Source organism: Monosiga brevicollis, genomic scaffold, assembly GCF_000002865.3.
Source record: "Monosiga brevicollis MX1 MONBRscaffold_2 genomic scaffold, whole genome shotgun sequence".
NCBI lineage: Eukaryota > Choanoflagellata > Craspedida > Salpingoecidae > Monosiga > Monosiga brevicollis.
The window spans coordinates 2,603,375-2,621,419 of NW_001865039.1; the positions used below are offsets into that span (position 1 = coordinate 2,603,375).

The window sequence follows — 18,045 nt, forward strand, 5'->3', positions numbered from 1 at the left end:
GTGGGTTGGGGAGCAGAGTTTGAGGAACCGGTCGTGGTGTGTCGAGAGTGCGCGATCGGGTTGAACAACTCAAGGCCAAGGCCCAAGTGAGCGTTGCAAGGTGCCGATTGTGGAGGCGGGTCTGTCTGGTGGTGGTGGCAGCGGCAGCGGAGGGAGACCTCGGAGCTGCTGCAGGTGCCGGACTTACGCTGGGTTGGGCGGGGGTAAGCCACGCCGTTCCTCCTCAAGAGCAGATACGTGAGCGTCAGATAGGAGGCTGCCGATCACAAGACCAGCTCACTCGAAAAAATGCCGCCCTCCACCATGCACGAACCACCCATACACGCGCCCGATGGCACCCCCATCATCACTGACCCCCCCCGGCTGCCACGAACACATGGTGGTCCGCACATCTCTCTCTCTCTCTTTTTTTCTCTCTCTCTCTCTCTCTCTCTCTCTCTCTCTCCTACACAGAGAGGGTTGGGTCTCATACAAAGGCATTTTGGTGATGCGCTCTCTCTTCTCTCTCTCTCTCTCGCTCTCTCTTCTCTCTCTCTCTCTCTCTTCTCTCTCTCTCTCTCGCTCTCTCTCTCTCTCTCGGAGGCTGCCACTCGGCTGCACGTGATCCCCTTCCCCACACCAAGTTCGTTCGTGTTCATCATCGTGGTGGACCTTTGTTGGTGTGGGTTAAAAAAGGACGACAACACCGTTCTTTTGTTTCGAGGTTGAGCCTGGCAGGGGTTTGGACGCCTGATGCAAACCCACACACCCAATACGACCCCCTTGCCTTGCGAGTTACACCAAGTGTGTGTGACTTGACAGTTACGATGAACCAAAACAAATCCTTTTTGAGACGAGACCGTTGGCTGTAGCGTGACAACCGACACACTTGGCGTCAAAGTCGCACAATCTGCGAGTCTGGGCGACAGTTTTGTTGCCAACAGGTGTTGAAACCAAATCGTCACCCACTTGTACCAAACAGGTGTTGACAACAATCTTCTTGGAGTGCGGACGCACCCAATGATCCAAAAAAAATCAAAAGTTCCTTATCGCAGTTGATTGACGCTGCAAAGGCGCCACAACCCTCAGCCCACCCCTCGCCACAGCCTCTTGGCTACCCCCTGGATGCTGGAGAGGCTCACTCTACCTTCACTGGGCAAATCTAATGTCCTTTTTTTCGCGCTCCCAGCAAAAGCAGCACCGCCACCTTCATTTTCGCATCGCCAAGTGCTGCACAGAAGACTCGAAACACCAGGTGACTGTGTGCAGCCTGCTTGATTCATACCAGACCTCGTACTCGTGTCACCCCGACGCTGATGCATTCGCTTGCTATGCTCTGTGCAGGACGTGGGGCTGACCAAGCCTGCTAGATCGACACCATGCTTGAGCTTACCGACCTACAGAGTGCGTCTCTCTGACACCCGCAGTCCCACCCGTCCCCTTGCTGGCCGCTCCCGCACGCTCAAATGCCATCCTGGTCTCTCTCCGATAACCTCGGCCCTGGTAGAGATTGGCATCGGCCTCACGGGCTTTGGCGTCTTCTTTCTCTTCCTGGGCATGCTCCTGTTTTTCGACTCGAGCCTCTTGGCCATGGGCAACATTCTCTTCCTAGCCGGCCTGTCCCTTCTCATCGGTGTCCAGAACACTTTTAATTTTTTCTTCCAGTTTACCCCGAGCAAAATCAAGGTACACAGCCTTGCCCAAATCGCATCATCGGCTCGTGAAACAACATTTGATGCCGATTGCAATCTGCGCTGACCGCCCTGCACGATGTCGCCACCACTGGACCGTGTAATCCCCAAAGGGCTCCGTTTGCTTTTTCGGTGGCATTCTCCTGGTTCTGTGGCTGAGCCCCTTCCTGGGCATGCTGCTGGAGCTGGTGGGCCTATATTATCTCTTCGGGTACGGCCATTATCCACCCACCAACCACGTGCCCCCTCGTTCCTGTCTTCATCGTGGTTTGGCATCATGTTCTCCGCGCCGGGCTCACCCGTGTTGTTCTGCGTAGCGACTTTTTGCCCACCATCATCAACTTTTTGCGCAGCGTCCCTGGGCTCAACGTCATCTTTTACGTGCCCTTTGTGCGCCAAGTACGTCAAATCAGCCTGCCCACCAGGCGACTTCAGTCCATGGCCGCCTTCTCAGCGCTCACCAAACTCATTGCACGAACCTGCTGACCATGGCTCTTAGGCGGCAGACTGGGCCTCGGGCGCTTCCCGCCTCCCCGTATAAGCAGCATGCTGTCATCAATGCCTTACCTGGGGCGAATCAAAAAGCCAGAGCGGGCGTCCCGACACACCGCGCTGCCAACATGCCCTCAACTACTCACCCGACTAGCAAGTGTCTGCGGGGCTGGGCCCCCATGCTTGTCTCCCCCAACGGTGCCCTCGCCTCCCCTTGGAGACCCCTCGGCTCTTTCGGCTCCGTGCGTTGGTCTGATGTCAACACGGGGAGGGGGATCGTCCGTGTTTGATGTGTGTGTGATGAGATGATCACGGTGACGTTGGAATCGTTATTTGTCGCTGACAAAATTGCAACAACAAGAAAAAGTGCCAAATGTCAGCAGTTCTTTCCAACACACACACACACACACACACACACACACGAACGCGCACAACCGCGTGGTGGTTTCCTTTTTCTCCTTTCAACACCATCAGCGATGGCGCAGGGGGGCGCCAAGGGTCTCAAGGCCGCTGCGGGCAAGAATCGCGTTCACCAAGCTCGTCGTGCAGCCAAAACGACGCGCAAGGGCGGTATGTTTTCCCCCACCCAAGCATGACCCTCTCAACTCTGACGTGCCCCCGGTCGACGATCAGGCTGATGAAGAGATGTTCGTCTAGGCATGACAATCAAGCCCAAGAATACGAAGCTTCAACACCAGCTCAAGACCACCGTGGTACGTCGGCCATGCCTCCTGTGCAGACTCGATCTTACCTCTACACGTGCTTGCACCACACTCAAGGCACTGCTGATGGTCGATGCTGGCAGAAACTGAACAAGGCCATCAATCAGAACATTGAGGCCGAACTGATGAGTCGTGCAGACGAGCCCAAGCCCTTTCATATGCTCAAACGCACCAATGCCCCGACCACGGGCACGGGCAAGGTAGGTCTTCTCGGCCCGCCAACCAACACAAACAAACAAACAAAGCCGCCATCCCACACACACACACACACACACACACACAGAACGCAGGAGACTTCAGACTGCAGGAACCTCGTGCCACACCCACTCCCCTCACATGCACGACATCTCGCCGTCATAGGTGGTCAAGCGTGCACTCAAGGACCGGCCGACCAAACCCACCGCAGCCAAGACGCCATCGGCTTCGGCTCAGCCCTCGCCTCCCAAAAAGGCCAAGGTAGCCGACGCGGCCGCGCCGAGTGACAGCGATGCCAGCGACGATGAGGGTGAATGGGTCACCGAACCTGGTCTTTGAGAAGGGTGCGTAACGTCGATGCCCTGGGCGTCCAAATTCTCCACCCTTGTCGGGCTCGAGCCTCGGGCCCCTGGCATTGGTGTGAAGCTTGGTGTGCGCCTGTGCGCTGGGTGTTTGAATCACGTTTTGCTATCAACTGTTGTGTCTTTGTTGTTTCCTGAAGGGGCAGTGCGGTGACTTGGGGGCTTGCATGAGCCCTCCCCATGCGCTTCTTATTTGTTGCAGGCCCAGTCTCTCCCTTCCTTCCCCGTGCGTGTGCATGTCATGTGTGTTGTGAGCACTGCCATCACCGGGCCGAGCCCGAGCCAACGAGAAATTCATCCAATTGCGTCATCGCTACACCTCCTTGATAATGTATTTTACTTTTTTGTTCAGTCACCCAGAAACAAGCAAAAGTATGTGGGAAGGATGATTGACATGCCAAATGATCGGTGTGGCGATCTACCACTACTGCCCCTTATAGACCAACACACCGGTGTGGGACACAGTCCGGTGCTGGGAAATGGCACAACACGTCCAACTTTTCGAGGACAAGATTTATTAATTGATGACACTGTTCTGTTTCGGTGTTTCCACTGGTCCAAGAATTGGCTGATGGTGTGGTTGAAAAGCAAACATGGGCCTGGTAATTACGTTACCATTATTTTTATCCCTCCACCAATACAAAAAGAGGTGCACATGGAGAAGGGGGCGTGATGGGCCCAGAGTGTGACCAAGTGTAACCTACCGAATCCCGTGTCCCATACCAGCCCACCCTTGCACCAAGCCACTGACGTTACCTTAACCCCCTTACCTTACTCGACCTCCTCCCATGTTGCGCAAAAAGCCACTGTGTGTGTGTGTGTGTGTGTGTGTGCCAAAAGGTGGGCGTTTCCCACCTAACAACAGAAAACCCCATCACACACACACACACACAGACACGCGTTTGTTTGACCAATTCGCTTTGTTTTGCTCTTTTTCCTTTGTTTTGTTGGCCCCACAGTCCAACTTGGATCGCACGTACCTCTTCAGCCTTACTGTTTCTCCTCGTTCGATCGCACCCCGCCCCACCTGCCGCTTCCCCCACCTCTCCACAGTCCCCCTTGCCCTTCCGCCCTCTTCTGCCCTTCCGCCCTTTGCGCTCTTGCGCTTTTCAACCCCCGCGCGATCGCTCATTTTTCGCGACACTCGTTCTCCTTTTACGTCCTTCCGTGTGCTTTTCTTCTCCCCCCCAAAACCGACACCATGGACTACAAGCCTCCCGCGGTCGATGACCTCAAGTTCATCTTCTACGGTACGACCTCGCTTCGCTGCCCTTCCTTGTCTTCTGAGCGGCTGCCGCTGTTACACCCTCCTCTTGTCTTGTCTTGCCTTGTTGTCGATGGCGATCACATGTGAACCCCACCACACACAACTCACGTATATCCGTTGTGCCCTGATGATCCCCCTTGCATTCAGCTTGCTGCTGCGAGATGTGCTCCCTGAAGGAGTTCGAGTGCTCCGCCATCACTGAGTACGATGTTATCTGTAAGTTACGACCACCCGTCAAACCTCGTGTTGATGTGGTTTGGCAAGACACCACCACCACATGATGAGATCTTCTTTGTTCTCAAAGACTTGCAATCCGATCAAGCTTGTTCTCGTCACCTCTCACCGAACTTCCTTTTTCCTTCTTCTCTCTAGGCTGCCACGGCGCTCAGTCTTGCTCCATGGGCGAGATCAAGGGCTGCATCAAGTCCACCGGTGCCTGCCTGTGCTTCGACACCCGTTGCGCTCTCCCCTGCGACGACGAGGTCCCCTTCATGGTCGGACTTTGCAACGTCATCTGCTACGACTCCCGCAAGAAGTAAATGTGCTTCTAAGCACCTCTATGCTTCTTCACCATTGTATGCAGTCCCGTTTTTGTTGGATCATTAAAAAGCTTTGGATGTTTGCTTAAACAATCCACTTTTCGTTTTTTTTTATTTCTACACGTCTCGTCCTCTTGCTACCATACCAGAAGTACTTTCTCTTTCCTCTGACACTCCCCACCACCACACACACACACACACTGGCATGGGAGACACAAAGAAGGCGATCCGACAAGATGAACCAATCCGACAAGATGAACCAAAGACAGGACCCCGTGTCTTATTGGATGAATTGTTCTGGTTTTTTGACTGGTCAACTCTGGTGCGCGGTTTCTTCTTCTCAAGCAAGCGAAGCATGAGGGTCCGCCTATTAGGGCAGCAGCCGAAGGAATCTAAAAGCCCTCGAGCGCAGCCAGACGCTGCATCAGCTCCTGGCTTTCCAAACGCTTGGCCTCGACCTTGTAACCGGCCAAATCCTGACTCAGCACAGCTCGCAGAGTCCCCCTACAGCAAAAAAAGAATGGTCAAATCCAAAGTGGGTCAGGCGACCAATGCGCGACAAAACCGCTTTAAAAGAAGCACGCAAGCAACGTTTTTCGTTTCGATACATACGAGGGACGTTGGCCCGGCACGGATTGCTCTGCCTCGCGCCATCGGTGCAGAATCGTGCAGATAATGTTGAGAAGATGCAGGTGTCGACCCAAATGAATCCAGTGATATTGGTCCTGAGAAAGAAACACAAGCGCATGAGCCACAAAGGAGGATAGTCTTCTCATTGAACGCTTGGGATCTTCATCAAGTTGAATAGGAGCAGAGTAACTCGGACCGACCTGGGTTTTGCAGAGTCCAGCATACACCTCGTACAACTCGGCCCAAGACAGGCCAGCCACCTCGTGTAGCGCTTCTGCCACCACCATGTCATTGACCAAATCACGATCGTGCAACAACTTGGCTGCAAACTCTTCCAACCGCCGCACAATGGTACCTAAAAACGCAACCAAAATACATGCCGTTGAGCTGACCACACCAACCCCTCAACCCGCTACAACTATTACATGTACAAAAGGGAAAAAGCAAGACCATCCCGAAAAGAAGACAATAAAAAGCAGACAAGAGAAAAAAAAAAAGAACACGAAAAGGCAACAACGCATCTGATCAAGAAACGTACGAAGAGGGACGCTTGCACCATGTTGATGGTAAGGTTCGATGATACGCGCCACTTCATAGGCCAGCGCCTGCAAAACTTGCGCCCGCTCAACAGAGGCCAGCGCAATGCGGGCCTTGTCCTCAATCACGTCAATCCACACGTGTTCCAAGTGCTGCAGGTTGCCTGCGACGTGCAACATGGCCAGAATGCACTCGTGCAGGTTGTGGGGCACGGCAAAATTCTCGTACAAGTCTTCCAATGGGAAGAGTCGCGTGCTCAGCGTCTTCAGATCGGCTTGCACCTGCGCCAACTCATCTGGACTCAAGGCACGCTCCTCCGGCAACTGGCGCAGCCGCTCGCACATGTGCACTTGAATTTGCGCCACCTCACGGCGATCGAGCAGCTCTCGGAGCCACTCGCTGATTTGGGCCGTTCGAGGATGTGCCGCCTCCAGCGCTTTGATGGCCGACGCCAAAAACTTGTGCCGATCCTCGAGAGTCAAATCTGCAAAGTCGGCATCTGCCAGGCGAGCGCACAGGCGACCCGCATCTGCGAAGCGCTGGCGGTGGCGATAGTGACGAAACAAAAGCTCCTCGCATTCGCGCAATGCCGATTGCTCGGCCACGGCGAGTCCGCCGTCTGCCAGCTGCTTGCGGCGCTCCTGAAGATACGTCTCAACTCGCGGTGACTCGAGCTCGACAAGCCAAGTGTCCTCGTGCTTGGCCAAGAGCCAGTCGAAGAGCGCATACTCGAGCAACTCATCGTCGGCCAGCAACACCAAGCGGAAGATCTTGTCCAGGGCAGCCCGTAGCCGCGCCTGAGCCTCGCCCTCGGCTTGTTGAATGGCTGCGTACAAATGACTGAGCACGCCAGTTGCCGGGTGTACCAGCGCGGCATGACAGCGCTGGCGTTCCTGGAGCACGCTTGCATCAAACTGAACGTCGGCCTTGAGGCCGGCGTGCCGGCGGGCGTGCAGGCGGGGAATGCGCACCGCACCCAACACCAATCGCGTTGCCTGTTCCCAGGCCTGCTGTGCAACAAACTTGTTGGTCAGTTGCTCCAGCTCCTCGGTTGTCTCAAAGCGACGCTGCACATCCAAAAAGATTTTCAGCGCCTCGTCCAGCAACTTGCGGTTTCCATCGCCCACCGCGGCCAAGCCCAAAAGCTCCAGGGCCTCGGCGCGCAGCTTGTCGTCCAACCGGAAGAAAGATGGGGCACAGTCGTGCAGGCGTTGACACATGTTGGTGTGATTGATGTGGCCCTCTGAGCTGCCCTGACCAATCTGCGCCAGAAGCTTCTCGATCATCGACTTGGCCAGCTGCTCGCCATCCTCGCTTGAAGCAAATGTGCAAAAGTCACAGGCCTTGAGACGCTCACGCTCAGCGGGCGTCAGGTGCGCCGTCACGTCGGGCAAGCGTCGCGGCTCCTCACAGAAGATGTACCACAACTGGATAGCCTCATTGGCCATCTGCATTACCGAGTAGAGCGCATAGAGCGAGCGCACCTCTTCGCCTTGTGCATCCTCCACGCCGGTGGCCAGGTAGCGTCCGACCGTATCCAAGTCAGCCCCACAGATGGTGGCAAAAGCCGTCAGCAGACGGCCAATGCCGTCGCTCACTTGTTCCAGTGTGGCCAGGCGATGCTTGGCATACAGCGCAGGCGTGTTGCTGCGGCTAATCACCATACGATCCGTCCAGATCTCCCGAACAAGGCGGCTAAAGAACTGCGCGGCGGCATCATGAAGACCCGAATGCAGCACCTGCGACACCCAATCGGTTCAAGAACATATCACGGAACAACAAGTTACCAAGGGCTTGAGTTGCGATACCGGCGCCCATGTGACACCCCACATGTACGCTTCCCAAGGCCAACAACCTTCCTCATGCCTCTTGCGCGTAGTCAGACGTACGAATGAAGTTCCAGCCGCGACACCGATCGAAGTGGCACTGGATGAAGTCGGGGCCGTATTGAGCTGCAATGGACTGCCCCCTTGGCGCTTCAGCAGCTGAATGGCTGCCCTCTGCACCGCGCCTGTTGACGGTTGACGACATTTGAGGCAGCGTGAGCAAATCGTGAATGGATAAAGGAGAATAAACGACATATCAAACACCCCATGGCGGGAAGGTGTGTTCCCCTTTGATTTTCTCTCGTTGTCTCTTTGACTGTAACTCGAGGCGAATCCTGATACCGTCAACAAGTCTCACAGGATAAGAACGTACCAACGTCGGGATTGTGAATGCCAGCGGCAAGAACCAGTGCTGAGGCACAAGCCTCACGACGAAACACTTGTTCTGACAGAATGAGGCTGGTGCGCTCCTCGTCATCCATAGTTTGGCCTCGGTCCTGACCGCGAGGATCCACCAGACGATCATAGGAGACCGTGCGCAGCGAGCTTCCAGCAGCTCCGATGCCCGTGTCGGGCTCGAAAAATTGGCCCAGGGTCGACTCGGGCAAGGAGCGATCCAAAAGACGAGCCCGCAGCTTCTCCACCGGGCGTGCGACGCGCAAGGACCAAGTTCCCACTGACGATAGAAACACGAGCTCTGGCGTGGGCAAATGCTGAGTAACGAGTGGATTGAACTCGGGTGCATAGCTTTCGCGACGCTCCCGCTGTCATCAGCAAAACCACATGAAAATGTGAGTGCATTGTCCTGTACCAGCCTGGTCTGTGTGCGGGTAATCCTACGCCCGACGAGCAAAGATAGATGCACATTGTGTACCTTGGCGATGCTCAGGATGTTGCAAGCCGAGTCAAACTCATATGTCGTCACCTCCTCACGAAGACTTGGTGTCTGCATTAACGGGCCCGGTCGGGTGGAAAACAACATCGCAACCAATCCATAATCACGTGAACAAAGGAACAGAAGAGGCTCACGGCAGTGCGCAAGAGCACGGGGAGACAAGACAGCATGAAACACGAACATGTTTGCGGCTGCGCGTAAAAAGGTCGAGGCAAACGGCCAGCTCGTAAAGCCGTGGGGTGATCATAAGGATGCGGTGGCCTTGCGAGTGGCGCACAGCCAAGACCAGCGTGCCTTGAGAGTAGCATGCCCGTTGAACCTGGACATCGCTTGCGCCCACCCCTGAAGCAACGCCTAGAACGCGGACATAACGCGCTTCGGTCGCCATGGCATTGAAACCCGTGTTGATGGTGAACTGCTCTGAGAACCGAGTGGTAAAGTAGATACGGGCGCCTAAGAGATGAATCACGTTTAGCCCGTACCATACCAGTATCCATGAGCACAGTTCAGAAACTGCCACCCCGTTTGTCCAACAAAGCAGTTGCGCAAAAAGCACAAAGGCGTGGAGCAAAAAAGTTTATGGGAAAAAAAATACACTCATTCAAGACGCACCCTTGTCAGTGACGGCGACGATGCCAATCTTGGCATTGGAGTCCTCTGCGTGCACTGGTGTAATGTAGATAATCTGACCATGGTTGTGCTGAGGATAGAGGGGACAGTCCACCGCATCATGTGGATGGTTCGTGTTGACAAGCACACACGGCGTGGTGATATCATGAGGACTATGCCACCAGTACATGCAGCTGTACAGAGCCCCCAAGTTTAGTCGATCCGAGAGCTGCGAGAACCAGAGTACAGAAACAGACCTTGATATAAGCGTCAAGGCGGTCCTGGCCGGCATAAAGGGTCTGAGCCTTGCGCAAGCCGCCTTCCTCAAGTACAAAGGCTTGGATGAAGTTGCGTGTGCGCGAGTAGAGCACGTTGCGGGAGGGATCAAAGCACAGTTGATCAATCTGCTCCGTGTTATCGGCAAACACCGAAGAGAGGACCGAGGGCAAAAAGTACTTGACGTAGCCCTGACTGTGATTGATCTTGCGACACTTGCGTCGAAACAGCCAGCCATCGCCACGCTGCCAGATCATGTGAAAGGGGTGAGCGGTCGCTCAGGGCGTGAGTGGGTGGCCGAAGCGCTGCTTACCTCGTAGAGCAGCTCGTAGACGCAGCCATCATTTCCCCCCATAAAAATACGACCGTTGGGGCCGCCAACCAAAGCAGTCATGGCCACGTTGTCGGTGGAGGCGCGATGCAGGGCGTCGGGGTCCATATTCATTTGACAGCCGTGCATGGTTGGGTGGGGCCGGCCGGTAAACTCGACACCAACCAAGTAAACTGTCAGTGGCGTAGCCAGCGCCAGCAAGTACTGGATCTTGGCGTCAAACACGCCTAAAATGGAAAGGGCCACCACCACGGCAGTTCAGAAAGAGAGCGCGTAGGAAAGTTGTCAGTTCCAACGCCGCGAAAGCCCTATCAAGCAACCCGAGAGACTCGCGGTGCCGAGCCTACTCGAGAACACAAACCTGGCTTGGGGCGAACAAGAGCTACGCCGACGATGACTTCTTGGAGCTCGCGGTAGACACACAAATCAGAGCTGAACAAGCGTGCGCAATATGCCATGAAACGTGAGCGAAACGTGCTATGCGCAAGCCCATGCGCCACCGGGAGCAGTGGCAGCAGGGTTGAGGGTGAGGCAGGAAGTAACAGGTGGCTAACCCATCATCAAAGTCCCAAATGTAAATGTGAGAGTCCACCGTCAGCCAAGCGCGGTTGACCTCGGGGAAAATACCGGTCAAGCTCTGTGCTTGTGCCTCTACGCACGCATGAATTTTCCATGTCAGAAACGTGGATGAGGCAGCAGGCCATGATGGCTTGGATGGACAGGACTACGGGTGTGGGCTGTGCCCAGATAGTGTTGCGCCTGAACAGTGCCTACGCTGAATTTGGTCCACCAGCTCTGGGTCGAGCGAATTGAGAAGCTCGAGCGGCGCTACTGGCTTCACGGGGATGTAGTCACGCTCGCTGTTGCCCGAAACATCTGTGGTTCAGCACGTCGCACATGCATGACAAAAAGCAACACCAGGCTCAGTGAGAAGCATGTCTCTCTCAAGAATATGATACGCCAGCCCATGCGCACGCCAGCGAGCGGTTCAACGCGCCTCCCCGCGCCCCACAGATGCTGTTGGGGAAGCACGACAGGGCATGTGGCCCAAGAAGACTTGGCCGGCTCCACCACGCGCACACACCCTCGGCTAGCTCAACGTACCGTTGTTACTCAGCAGCGTGCTAATCTTCTTGAAGCGAGTATCAGCATGGTTCAACTGAATCACAGTATCCCGAGCCTTTGTAATGAGGCTATCCGGACACGCCGGCAACACCTCACTGCCCCCGGCCGCCGCCATGTTGATGCGCTCTCGCAACAGAAGAAAGTAGATGGTCAACAGGAACAAAGAATCTTGGTAGTGAACCCTCTCTCTCTCTCTCTCTGAAATTCTCTCTTAAACTCTTCATCTCTCAAAACTCTCTCTTTTGACATCGCTCTCTCTCTATCTTTACTCTCCCAAACTCTCTCTGTCTCTCTCTCTCTCTCTCTACTCTTTCTCTTGTCGCTCTCTCTCTCTCTCTCTCTCTCAAACTCGCTCTCTCTCTCTCCCAAACTCTCTCCCTCTCCCAAACTCTTTCTCTTTCTCTCTCTCTCTTTCATTCCCTCTCCCTCTTCTCTCTCAAAATTTCGCTGAAGCTACCAACTGTTGTTAACTGTCATTCAAGCGCATGTCCATTTCCGAGGGGTGCTATTAACTTGTCAAGTCAACCCTCTGGCATCCCGAGGTGCTACAGAGAACGACGTTCTCAATCGACACACATACACACACACGAACGTACGTCGCGCAGGTCCGAATCGGCAGCTCGCACGCAAAAGGCATGGCAATGGGGTTGGGAAAGACCCGACCGCGCCTATCGGCAGGTGGGGTGGCTAGCTCGCCGAGTGAGCCGTCTAAAGTAACAGCGTCGACCGGTCCTGGCTCGTCATCCGGCAGCCCCATGCCAACTCAACTTGGGCGGGGCCGGCCCTCCTTGGCCTCAGCCATCACCTCAGAGCCCTGTCAGCCGATGCAAAACCCAAGGAGTACTTTGGCGGCAAAGGCAGCAAAGGATGTGGCCGAGGCACGACCTCTAGGTCGGACCAGGCCACGCCTAGCTGGGCTGGCACCGGCCGCTGCGATCAGTCAGCCCGCGGCTGCTTTGGGCGCGCAACGCCCCCGGCTCAACACTGCACCAGCCCAGCCAACCCTATGCACCAACACCAACGACGCGGATGGCGTCACCCCGCGCAGTGCCAAGCCAGCAAAGCCATCAGCAAGCAACGTTGCACCTGCCTCCATGTCCAAGCGCCCGACTATCGATGCTTCACCGCCACCACCAAACACCAAGCCTGCCACGCTCGGCCACGCTCGGCCACGCTTGACCCTGTCCTCTGACTCCATCGCCCCCGCTGCCCAGTCCCGACCAAACTTGGGACAGCAGCGCCCCAGACTGAAGGCCTTTGGTACGACGCAGCCCACTAATAGCCACGCTGCCACCACACCGACGCCTTCCATCTCAAAGCCCCTTGCAACGACCCCTTCTGGTCCCACCGCTACTTCTACCGCCGCGCCCTCCCACGCCTCATGCGTCCCAGTCAACGGGCTCCGTGCGCGTGTGCATGCTACACTGGTTCAACCAAGTCAACACCGGCTCATGACCATCCATTGGCCCACTCACCGGCAGCATGCGTCAACCTTGATACCACAGGCTGAAGTTGCTCACCTCGGTGCTGGCGACGCCGTCGCCGCGTTGATGGATGACCTTGCCCCTGTCGCCTCAACATCGGTGCCGGCATGTGAGGCACCGCCCGCGCTTCCGCCACCCGGGGCGAAGCGAGCATCTAACAGTCCCGCCGCACCCCAGACTGACGCTGGAAACAGCTCCAAGCGACCCAAAAAGAGCCGGTCCAAGCGCGCGAATAAGGCTGGCCGCACCCATGCAGCCAGCTCGGCCCTGGCTGCCCCCCGCAAGGATACTTTCTGTGCCTACTGCAAGAAAGACACCGACCATGACATTTATGCGTGTCCTAAATTGCTGGCGCGCGGTCGGGCACCTGTGCCACGGCGCGCCCTCACCCCGGAAGAGCGACTGCGTACAGTTCCCTGCCAGTTCCATCAGCATGGTCGCTGCCAAAAGGGCGAGGCCTGTCCCTTTTCCCATGCCGAGCCACAAGTTCACAAGCAAGACCTATGCAAGTTCTTCTTATCAAACGATTGCAAGAAGGGGGATGCCTGCTTGTATTCGCACGACCCCTCGCTCTTTCCCTGCCGCTTCTATCACACAGGTGGCTGTGACCGAACTGACTGTCGCTTCTCTCACGAACCGCTGACCGCGGACCAAGCTCACTGGCTCAAGCGCGACATTGAAGCCTTGGCTCGTGCCGAACAAGAGCGACAAGCCGCCGAGGGCACCACTTCCCCCGCACCCGAGCTATTTCGCGGAGCCGATTCGAGCCGGTCAACCCCCTCCCCCGCCCCCCAGGGGTCCGAAAACTCATCCTCCCCCACCGACTATCCTTTGACCGCGCGAGCCCCGCCTGGGCCTGCCGCACAAGCTATCACCCAGAAGTTGCTGCAAACCGTGGCCGTGCCCATGCTCTTTGGGGCGCCTTCTAACCCAGACCCACCGGAGCACTCCAGTGACGAGAATACCCCGAACCAGATCGAGGAAACATCCCTCTCCAATACCACTGTGCTCACCAATAACGCCCACCATGCGGGCGGGCGCCCAACGAAGCTTCTCACGCTTGATGAAGAGGATGAGCGTAATGAGCTGCTCGGAAGCTCGCGCGGCGACGGAAACGACAACACCGCCCGAGCCTTGCGTCACACATCGGAGGCTCGTCCGTTGGGTGGTGCTGGTGGAGTCCCGCCGTCCGGCGAAGGCCCGATCTTTGAAGCCGAACGCTATGGCCAACTCTTACGCATGGTCGGTGGGCGTCGAAAACCTGTCCATCGCAGTTCTTCTGAGAGTGGACAGGCCGACCGCTTCTGACAAGTACGCGTCCCAGAAGTGCCTTTTGGCTTCTGTCGTCATGACTAGAGAATACGAGAAAAATCGTAGATGAATCTTGAAGCTGTGAAATTTGTAGTAAGAGATGAGATAATGAATTCAGATGGATCGATAAGAAAGCAAACATAAACAAAGCTCCCCAAATCGAGGAATCAAACAAAACAACAAGTTGCAAAGAGTCATCTGCGCATGTAACTAGCTAGCTTGTGTGCTGTACATAGGGACCAGAAGGAACTTTCGTCACTTTAGAATCCCCAGGCAGCAAACACGTGTGCACAAAGAAAAACAACTCCTTGTTCGTCTTCCAAGTCCTTGCGTGTTCGTCAGCGCGCCCAACCAAGGCGCGAAGAGAGGGGAGAACAGCCATACATCAGACAACAGGTCGATGTTGCCCAACGCGCAAGGTGGCCAAAGTCAGGTCGCTTGTGCGTGGCAGAGAAGTTACTCTTGCAGAGGCAGGCTCTGATGCAAAAAAGTCTTCTCGCCCGAGGAGAAGTCCTTGGCCGTTTGGCCATCACCGTACAGCTTCCACTTGGTGGTCAGCAGACCCTCAACGCCCACGGGGCCACGGGCATGGATGCGCGACGTGCTGATACCAACCTCAGCACCCAGGCCAAAGCGGTAACCTAACAAGAACGGGAAGCACCAGAAGCGAAGCAAGTGAGAGGAACGGGTCACAGGGACATCGAAGATAACCACACAGAGGGGGGGGGATATAAAAGGAAAATCAAGTTAAGGTACATGCACAGAAAGACATACCGTCAGCGAAGCGCGAGCTGGCATTGTGGAAGACGCAAGCCGAGTCGATGCTGCTAAGGAAGCGCTTGGCGGTGTCCTGGTTCTCAGTGAGGATGACTTCAGTGTGCGAGCTGCCGTTGGCATGGATGTGCTTAATGGCGGCATCAACATCGTCAACAATTTCAATGGTGCACTCGGGCTCTCCGTACTCAATGTGGAAGTCGGTCTGGGGCTTGCCGCTGATGCCAATGGCGTCAAAGAGGCGAGGACCCATGTTGATCTTAACACCGGCGTTACGCAGGTCGGTGACAATTGACTTGAAGGTAGGCGACTCAACCAGGTCCTTGTGCACCAGAAGCGTCTCCATGGCGTTGCAAGCGGCGGGGTAATCGGTCTTGGCGTCAATAATCACGCGCAGGGCCTTTTCAGGATCGGCTTCCGCATCAAGGTAGACGTGGCAGACACCATCGGCATGGCCCATGACGGGCACGCCGTTGGCTTGCTCGGTGATGCTGCGGACGAGGTCGTTGCTGCCGCGGGGGATGATCAAGTCAATGTAGCCGTCAAGCTCAAGGAGGGCGCTGACGTCGTCGCGCGACTCAACAAGAGACACGGTGTCGGGGTTGGCGTGGAGGGAGAGGGCTTCGCGGACCAGAGAGTAAAGGACACGGTTGCTGCGCGAAGCCTCCTTGCCACCCTTGAGCAAAAGACCGTTACCGCTGGCAATGGCCAGGGAAGCCACCTGGGGCAGGCAGTCGGGGCGTGACTCGAAGATGACCATAAGGACGCCAATCGGGACGGTTTCCTGCTGCAGCAGGAGGTCGTCGGCCAGCTGGGTGCGCTTGACGACGCGACCGAGATGGTGGTCGGCATCTCCGGCAATCTGACGCAGACCAGCGGCAAGCGACTGCAGCTTGGCGGGGGTGAGGGAGAGGCGGTTAAGGAGGGCGGTGGAGGTGTTGTTCTCACGGGCTTCCTCAACGTCACGGCGGTTGGCAGCCATAATGTCCTTTTCCCGCTCGACGAGGAGGTCAGCCAGGCGCTCAATAATCTCACGGCGGGACTGGGCGGGCAGGACGGAGAGGTCACGGCCACCCTGGCGGACCGACTTGGCAACGGTTTCGATATCAGTAGACTTGGAGATGGCATCGGTGAAGAAGGTACCGACGCGCTTGCCCTGGAGGATCTCGGAGATGACGTGGGGGCGCATGCCGTTGGCAATGACAACGCCGACACCCTTGTGCCAGGCCCAGCAGGCGGCGCCCACCTTGGCCTTCATGCCACCACGGCCCACCTTGGAGCCGGCGCCAAAGGAAATGTCATCGAGCTCGTTGGGAGCGAAGCGCTCGAGGAGGCGGGATCCGGCCTTCTTGGGCGGCCCGTTGTAGATACCCTCAACATCAGAGAGGAGGAGCATAAGGTCGGCTTCCATTTGGTTGGCAATGTTCGAGGCGAGTGAGTCGTTGTCGACGACGGAAATGACACCGTCCAGGTCGGCGCCATCCTCAGCCGGTGGGGACACGGCATCGTTCTCGTTGATGATAGGGACGACGTCAATGTTGAGAAGGGCATTCATGGTTTCGTTGAGGTGGGTCAGGGTACGGCGATCACGGAAGTCGTTCTTGGTCACGAGCACCTGGGCGCAAGTAATGCCATACTGGCTGAACATGGCCTGGTACAGGGACACGAGGCCACCCTGACCGGCTGCCGAGCAGGCACGAGGGTCAATGCCGCTGCCAAAGGTACCCTTCTTGAGGGTTTGGCGGATGGAGCGGCTCAGGGCATCTTGCTGGGCCAGGAGCTGACGGCCAAAGGCGACGGCACCCGACGTGACGAGGATGACCTCACGACCCTGGCGCTGAAGTTCGGCGACCTCTTCAATGATAGAGGCGAGGCGGCCGAGAGCGAGGCCATACTCGTCGGTACGGGTAATGACGGCCGAGCCGAGCTTGATGACCACACGGTTGCATTTCCGTGGATCGGCAATTTCCGAGCGGTGCTTCACGCGGTGAAGGTTACGGATGGCCAGGACCGAGGGCGAGGCCAGCACAGATCGGCGCGGTGCCGCCGTGAAGGCGGAGGACAGAGCCTTGAGCAACATGTTTCACAGTCCTGCGATTGCAAGAGAGGGAAAGGGAAAAGGCAAGCCAGTGGTGAGATCAGAGCCGGCAAGTCAGAAAGGCGGCATCAAGTGCACAAGTGCAGAGGCCTGTGCAGCCAAAAACCCTCATCGGCATGGGGCACATGCATGCGGCAAGTCAAATGCAACTTGGAAAACCAACAACACATGTGTCCAGAAGAAGGGGTCACTAACAGTTGAGAAATCAACCAATAACTAAAGGCACGCTCAGCGTGTCACTCGTGTTGAGAGAGGGGAGATGTGTTTGAGAATGGCCGAGCTGGCTACAGATGGGCCTCAAGGGCGACCGGGAAGAAGAGTCAGGGGAAAATTGGGGGAAAGTAGAGCCCCGAGGGGGAAGGAGAAAGAAAATGCCACTCAAGTCATGTGGAACAGACCGTGCCGAGAGCTCGCTCGGTGGCCACGAGGCAAGGCCGCGAACAGAACGCAAGGTGATGCACGCAAACAAGAAAACGAAGGAACGAGCGCCAAAAGAGTACGCAGAAAAGCCACCGAGCCCAAAGGTGGACGACTGTCTACACCGGGGTGCAGGGTGCATGGATAAGGCGGGGGGGGGGGGGGAGAGGGGGGAGGGGGGTGCTGTGGGCTATGGCGCGCCGTGGTCACCACGACCAGTTCATTTCAAACGAAGGCGGGATGCTGAGACCCACAACCGGAAGCAGAAGAAGAACCAGAACCAAGTCGAAGAAGCAGCCGTAAGCCGTTGTGAAGCAGATGAAGAAGATCAAGCTGAAGAAGAGGTGGGAGCCGATTCAGACGTAAGGGGACAAGGGAGACAAAAAGGGGAAGAAACAAAAGACAAGTGGGGGGTCGAAGAAACACAAGACCAGTCGCAAAAAGTGGTAGTATTTTGCAGCGAGAACAGGAGAAGTTGAAGTTCC

The 18,045-nt window shown here is 56.3% G+C and overlaps 4 protein-coding genes across 4 annotated transcripts; 2 read left to right on the forward strand and 2 right to left on the reverse strand.

Moving 5' to 3' along the window:
• Positions 1-1,536: 1,536 nt before the first annotated feature.
• Positions 1,537-2,156, forward strand: MONBRDRAFT_14085 (uncharacterized protein; the record flags this gene model as incomplete). Its single annotated transcript, XM_001742318.1, has 3 exons — positions 1,537-1,665; positions 1,784-1,881; positions 1,988-2,156. The coding sequence occupies 3 exons, from the start codon at positions 1,537-1,539 to the stop codon at positions 2,154-2,156; spliced, it is 396 nt and encodes a 131-aa protein (XP_001742370.1).
• Positions 2,157-5,639: 3,483 nt separating this feature from the next.
• Positions 5,640-11,591, reverse strand: MONBRDRAFT_22425 (uncharacterized protein; the record flags this gene model as incomplete). Its single annotated transcript, XM_001742765.1, has 15 exons — positions 5,640-5,751; positions 5,860-5,972; positions 6,078-6,232; positions 6,416-8,153; positions 8,304-8,425; positions 8,614-9,004; positions 9,115-9,186; positions 9,317-9,588; positions 9,748-9,973; positions 10,002-10,265; positions 10,334-10,578; positions 10,713-10,783; positions 10,906-11,002; positions 11,126-11,227; positions 11,456-11,591. 15 exons carry the CDS (start codon positions 11,589-11,591, stop codon positions 5,640-5,642), a joined length of 4,116 nt encoding a protein of 1,371 aa, XP_001742817.1.
• A 1,435-nt stretch (positions 11,592-13,026) lies between these two features.
• Positions 13,027-13,605, forward strand: MONBRDRAFT_13706 (uncharacterized protein; the record flags this gene model as incomplete). The annotated part of the gene is made up of 1 exon (XM_001742319.1): positions 13,027-13,605. A coding segment is annotated over one exon (579 nt), but the record flags the coding sequence as incomplete, so codon positions are not given.
• Positions 13,606-14,366: 761 nt separating this feature from the next.
• On the reverse strand, positions 14,367-17,595 carry MONBRDRAFT_19302 (uncharacterized protein). The gene is made up of 3 exons (XM_001742766.1): positions 17,339-17,595; positions 15,046-17,136; positions 14,367-14,912 (listed from the first exon to the last, which is right to left on the reverse strand). The coding sequence occupies exons 2-3, from the start codon at positions 17,123-17,125 to the stop codon at positions 14,728-14,730; spliced, it is 2,265 nt and encodes a 754-aa protein (XP_001742818.1). The 5' UTR covers positions 17,126-17,136; positions 17,339-17,595; the 3' UTR covers positions 14,367-14,727.
• Positions 17,596-18,045: the final 450 nt, after the last annotated feature.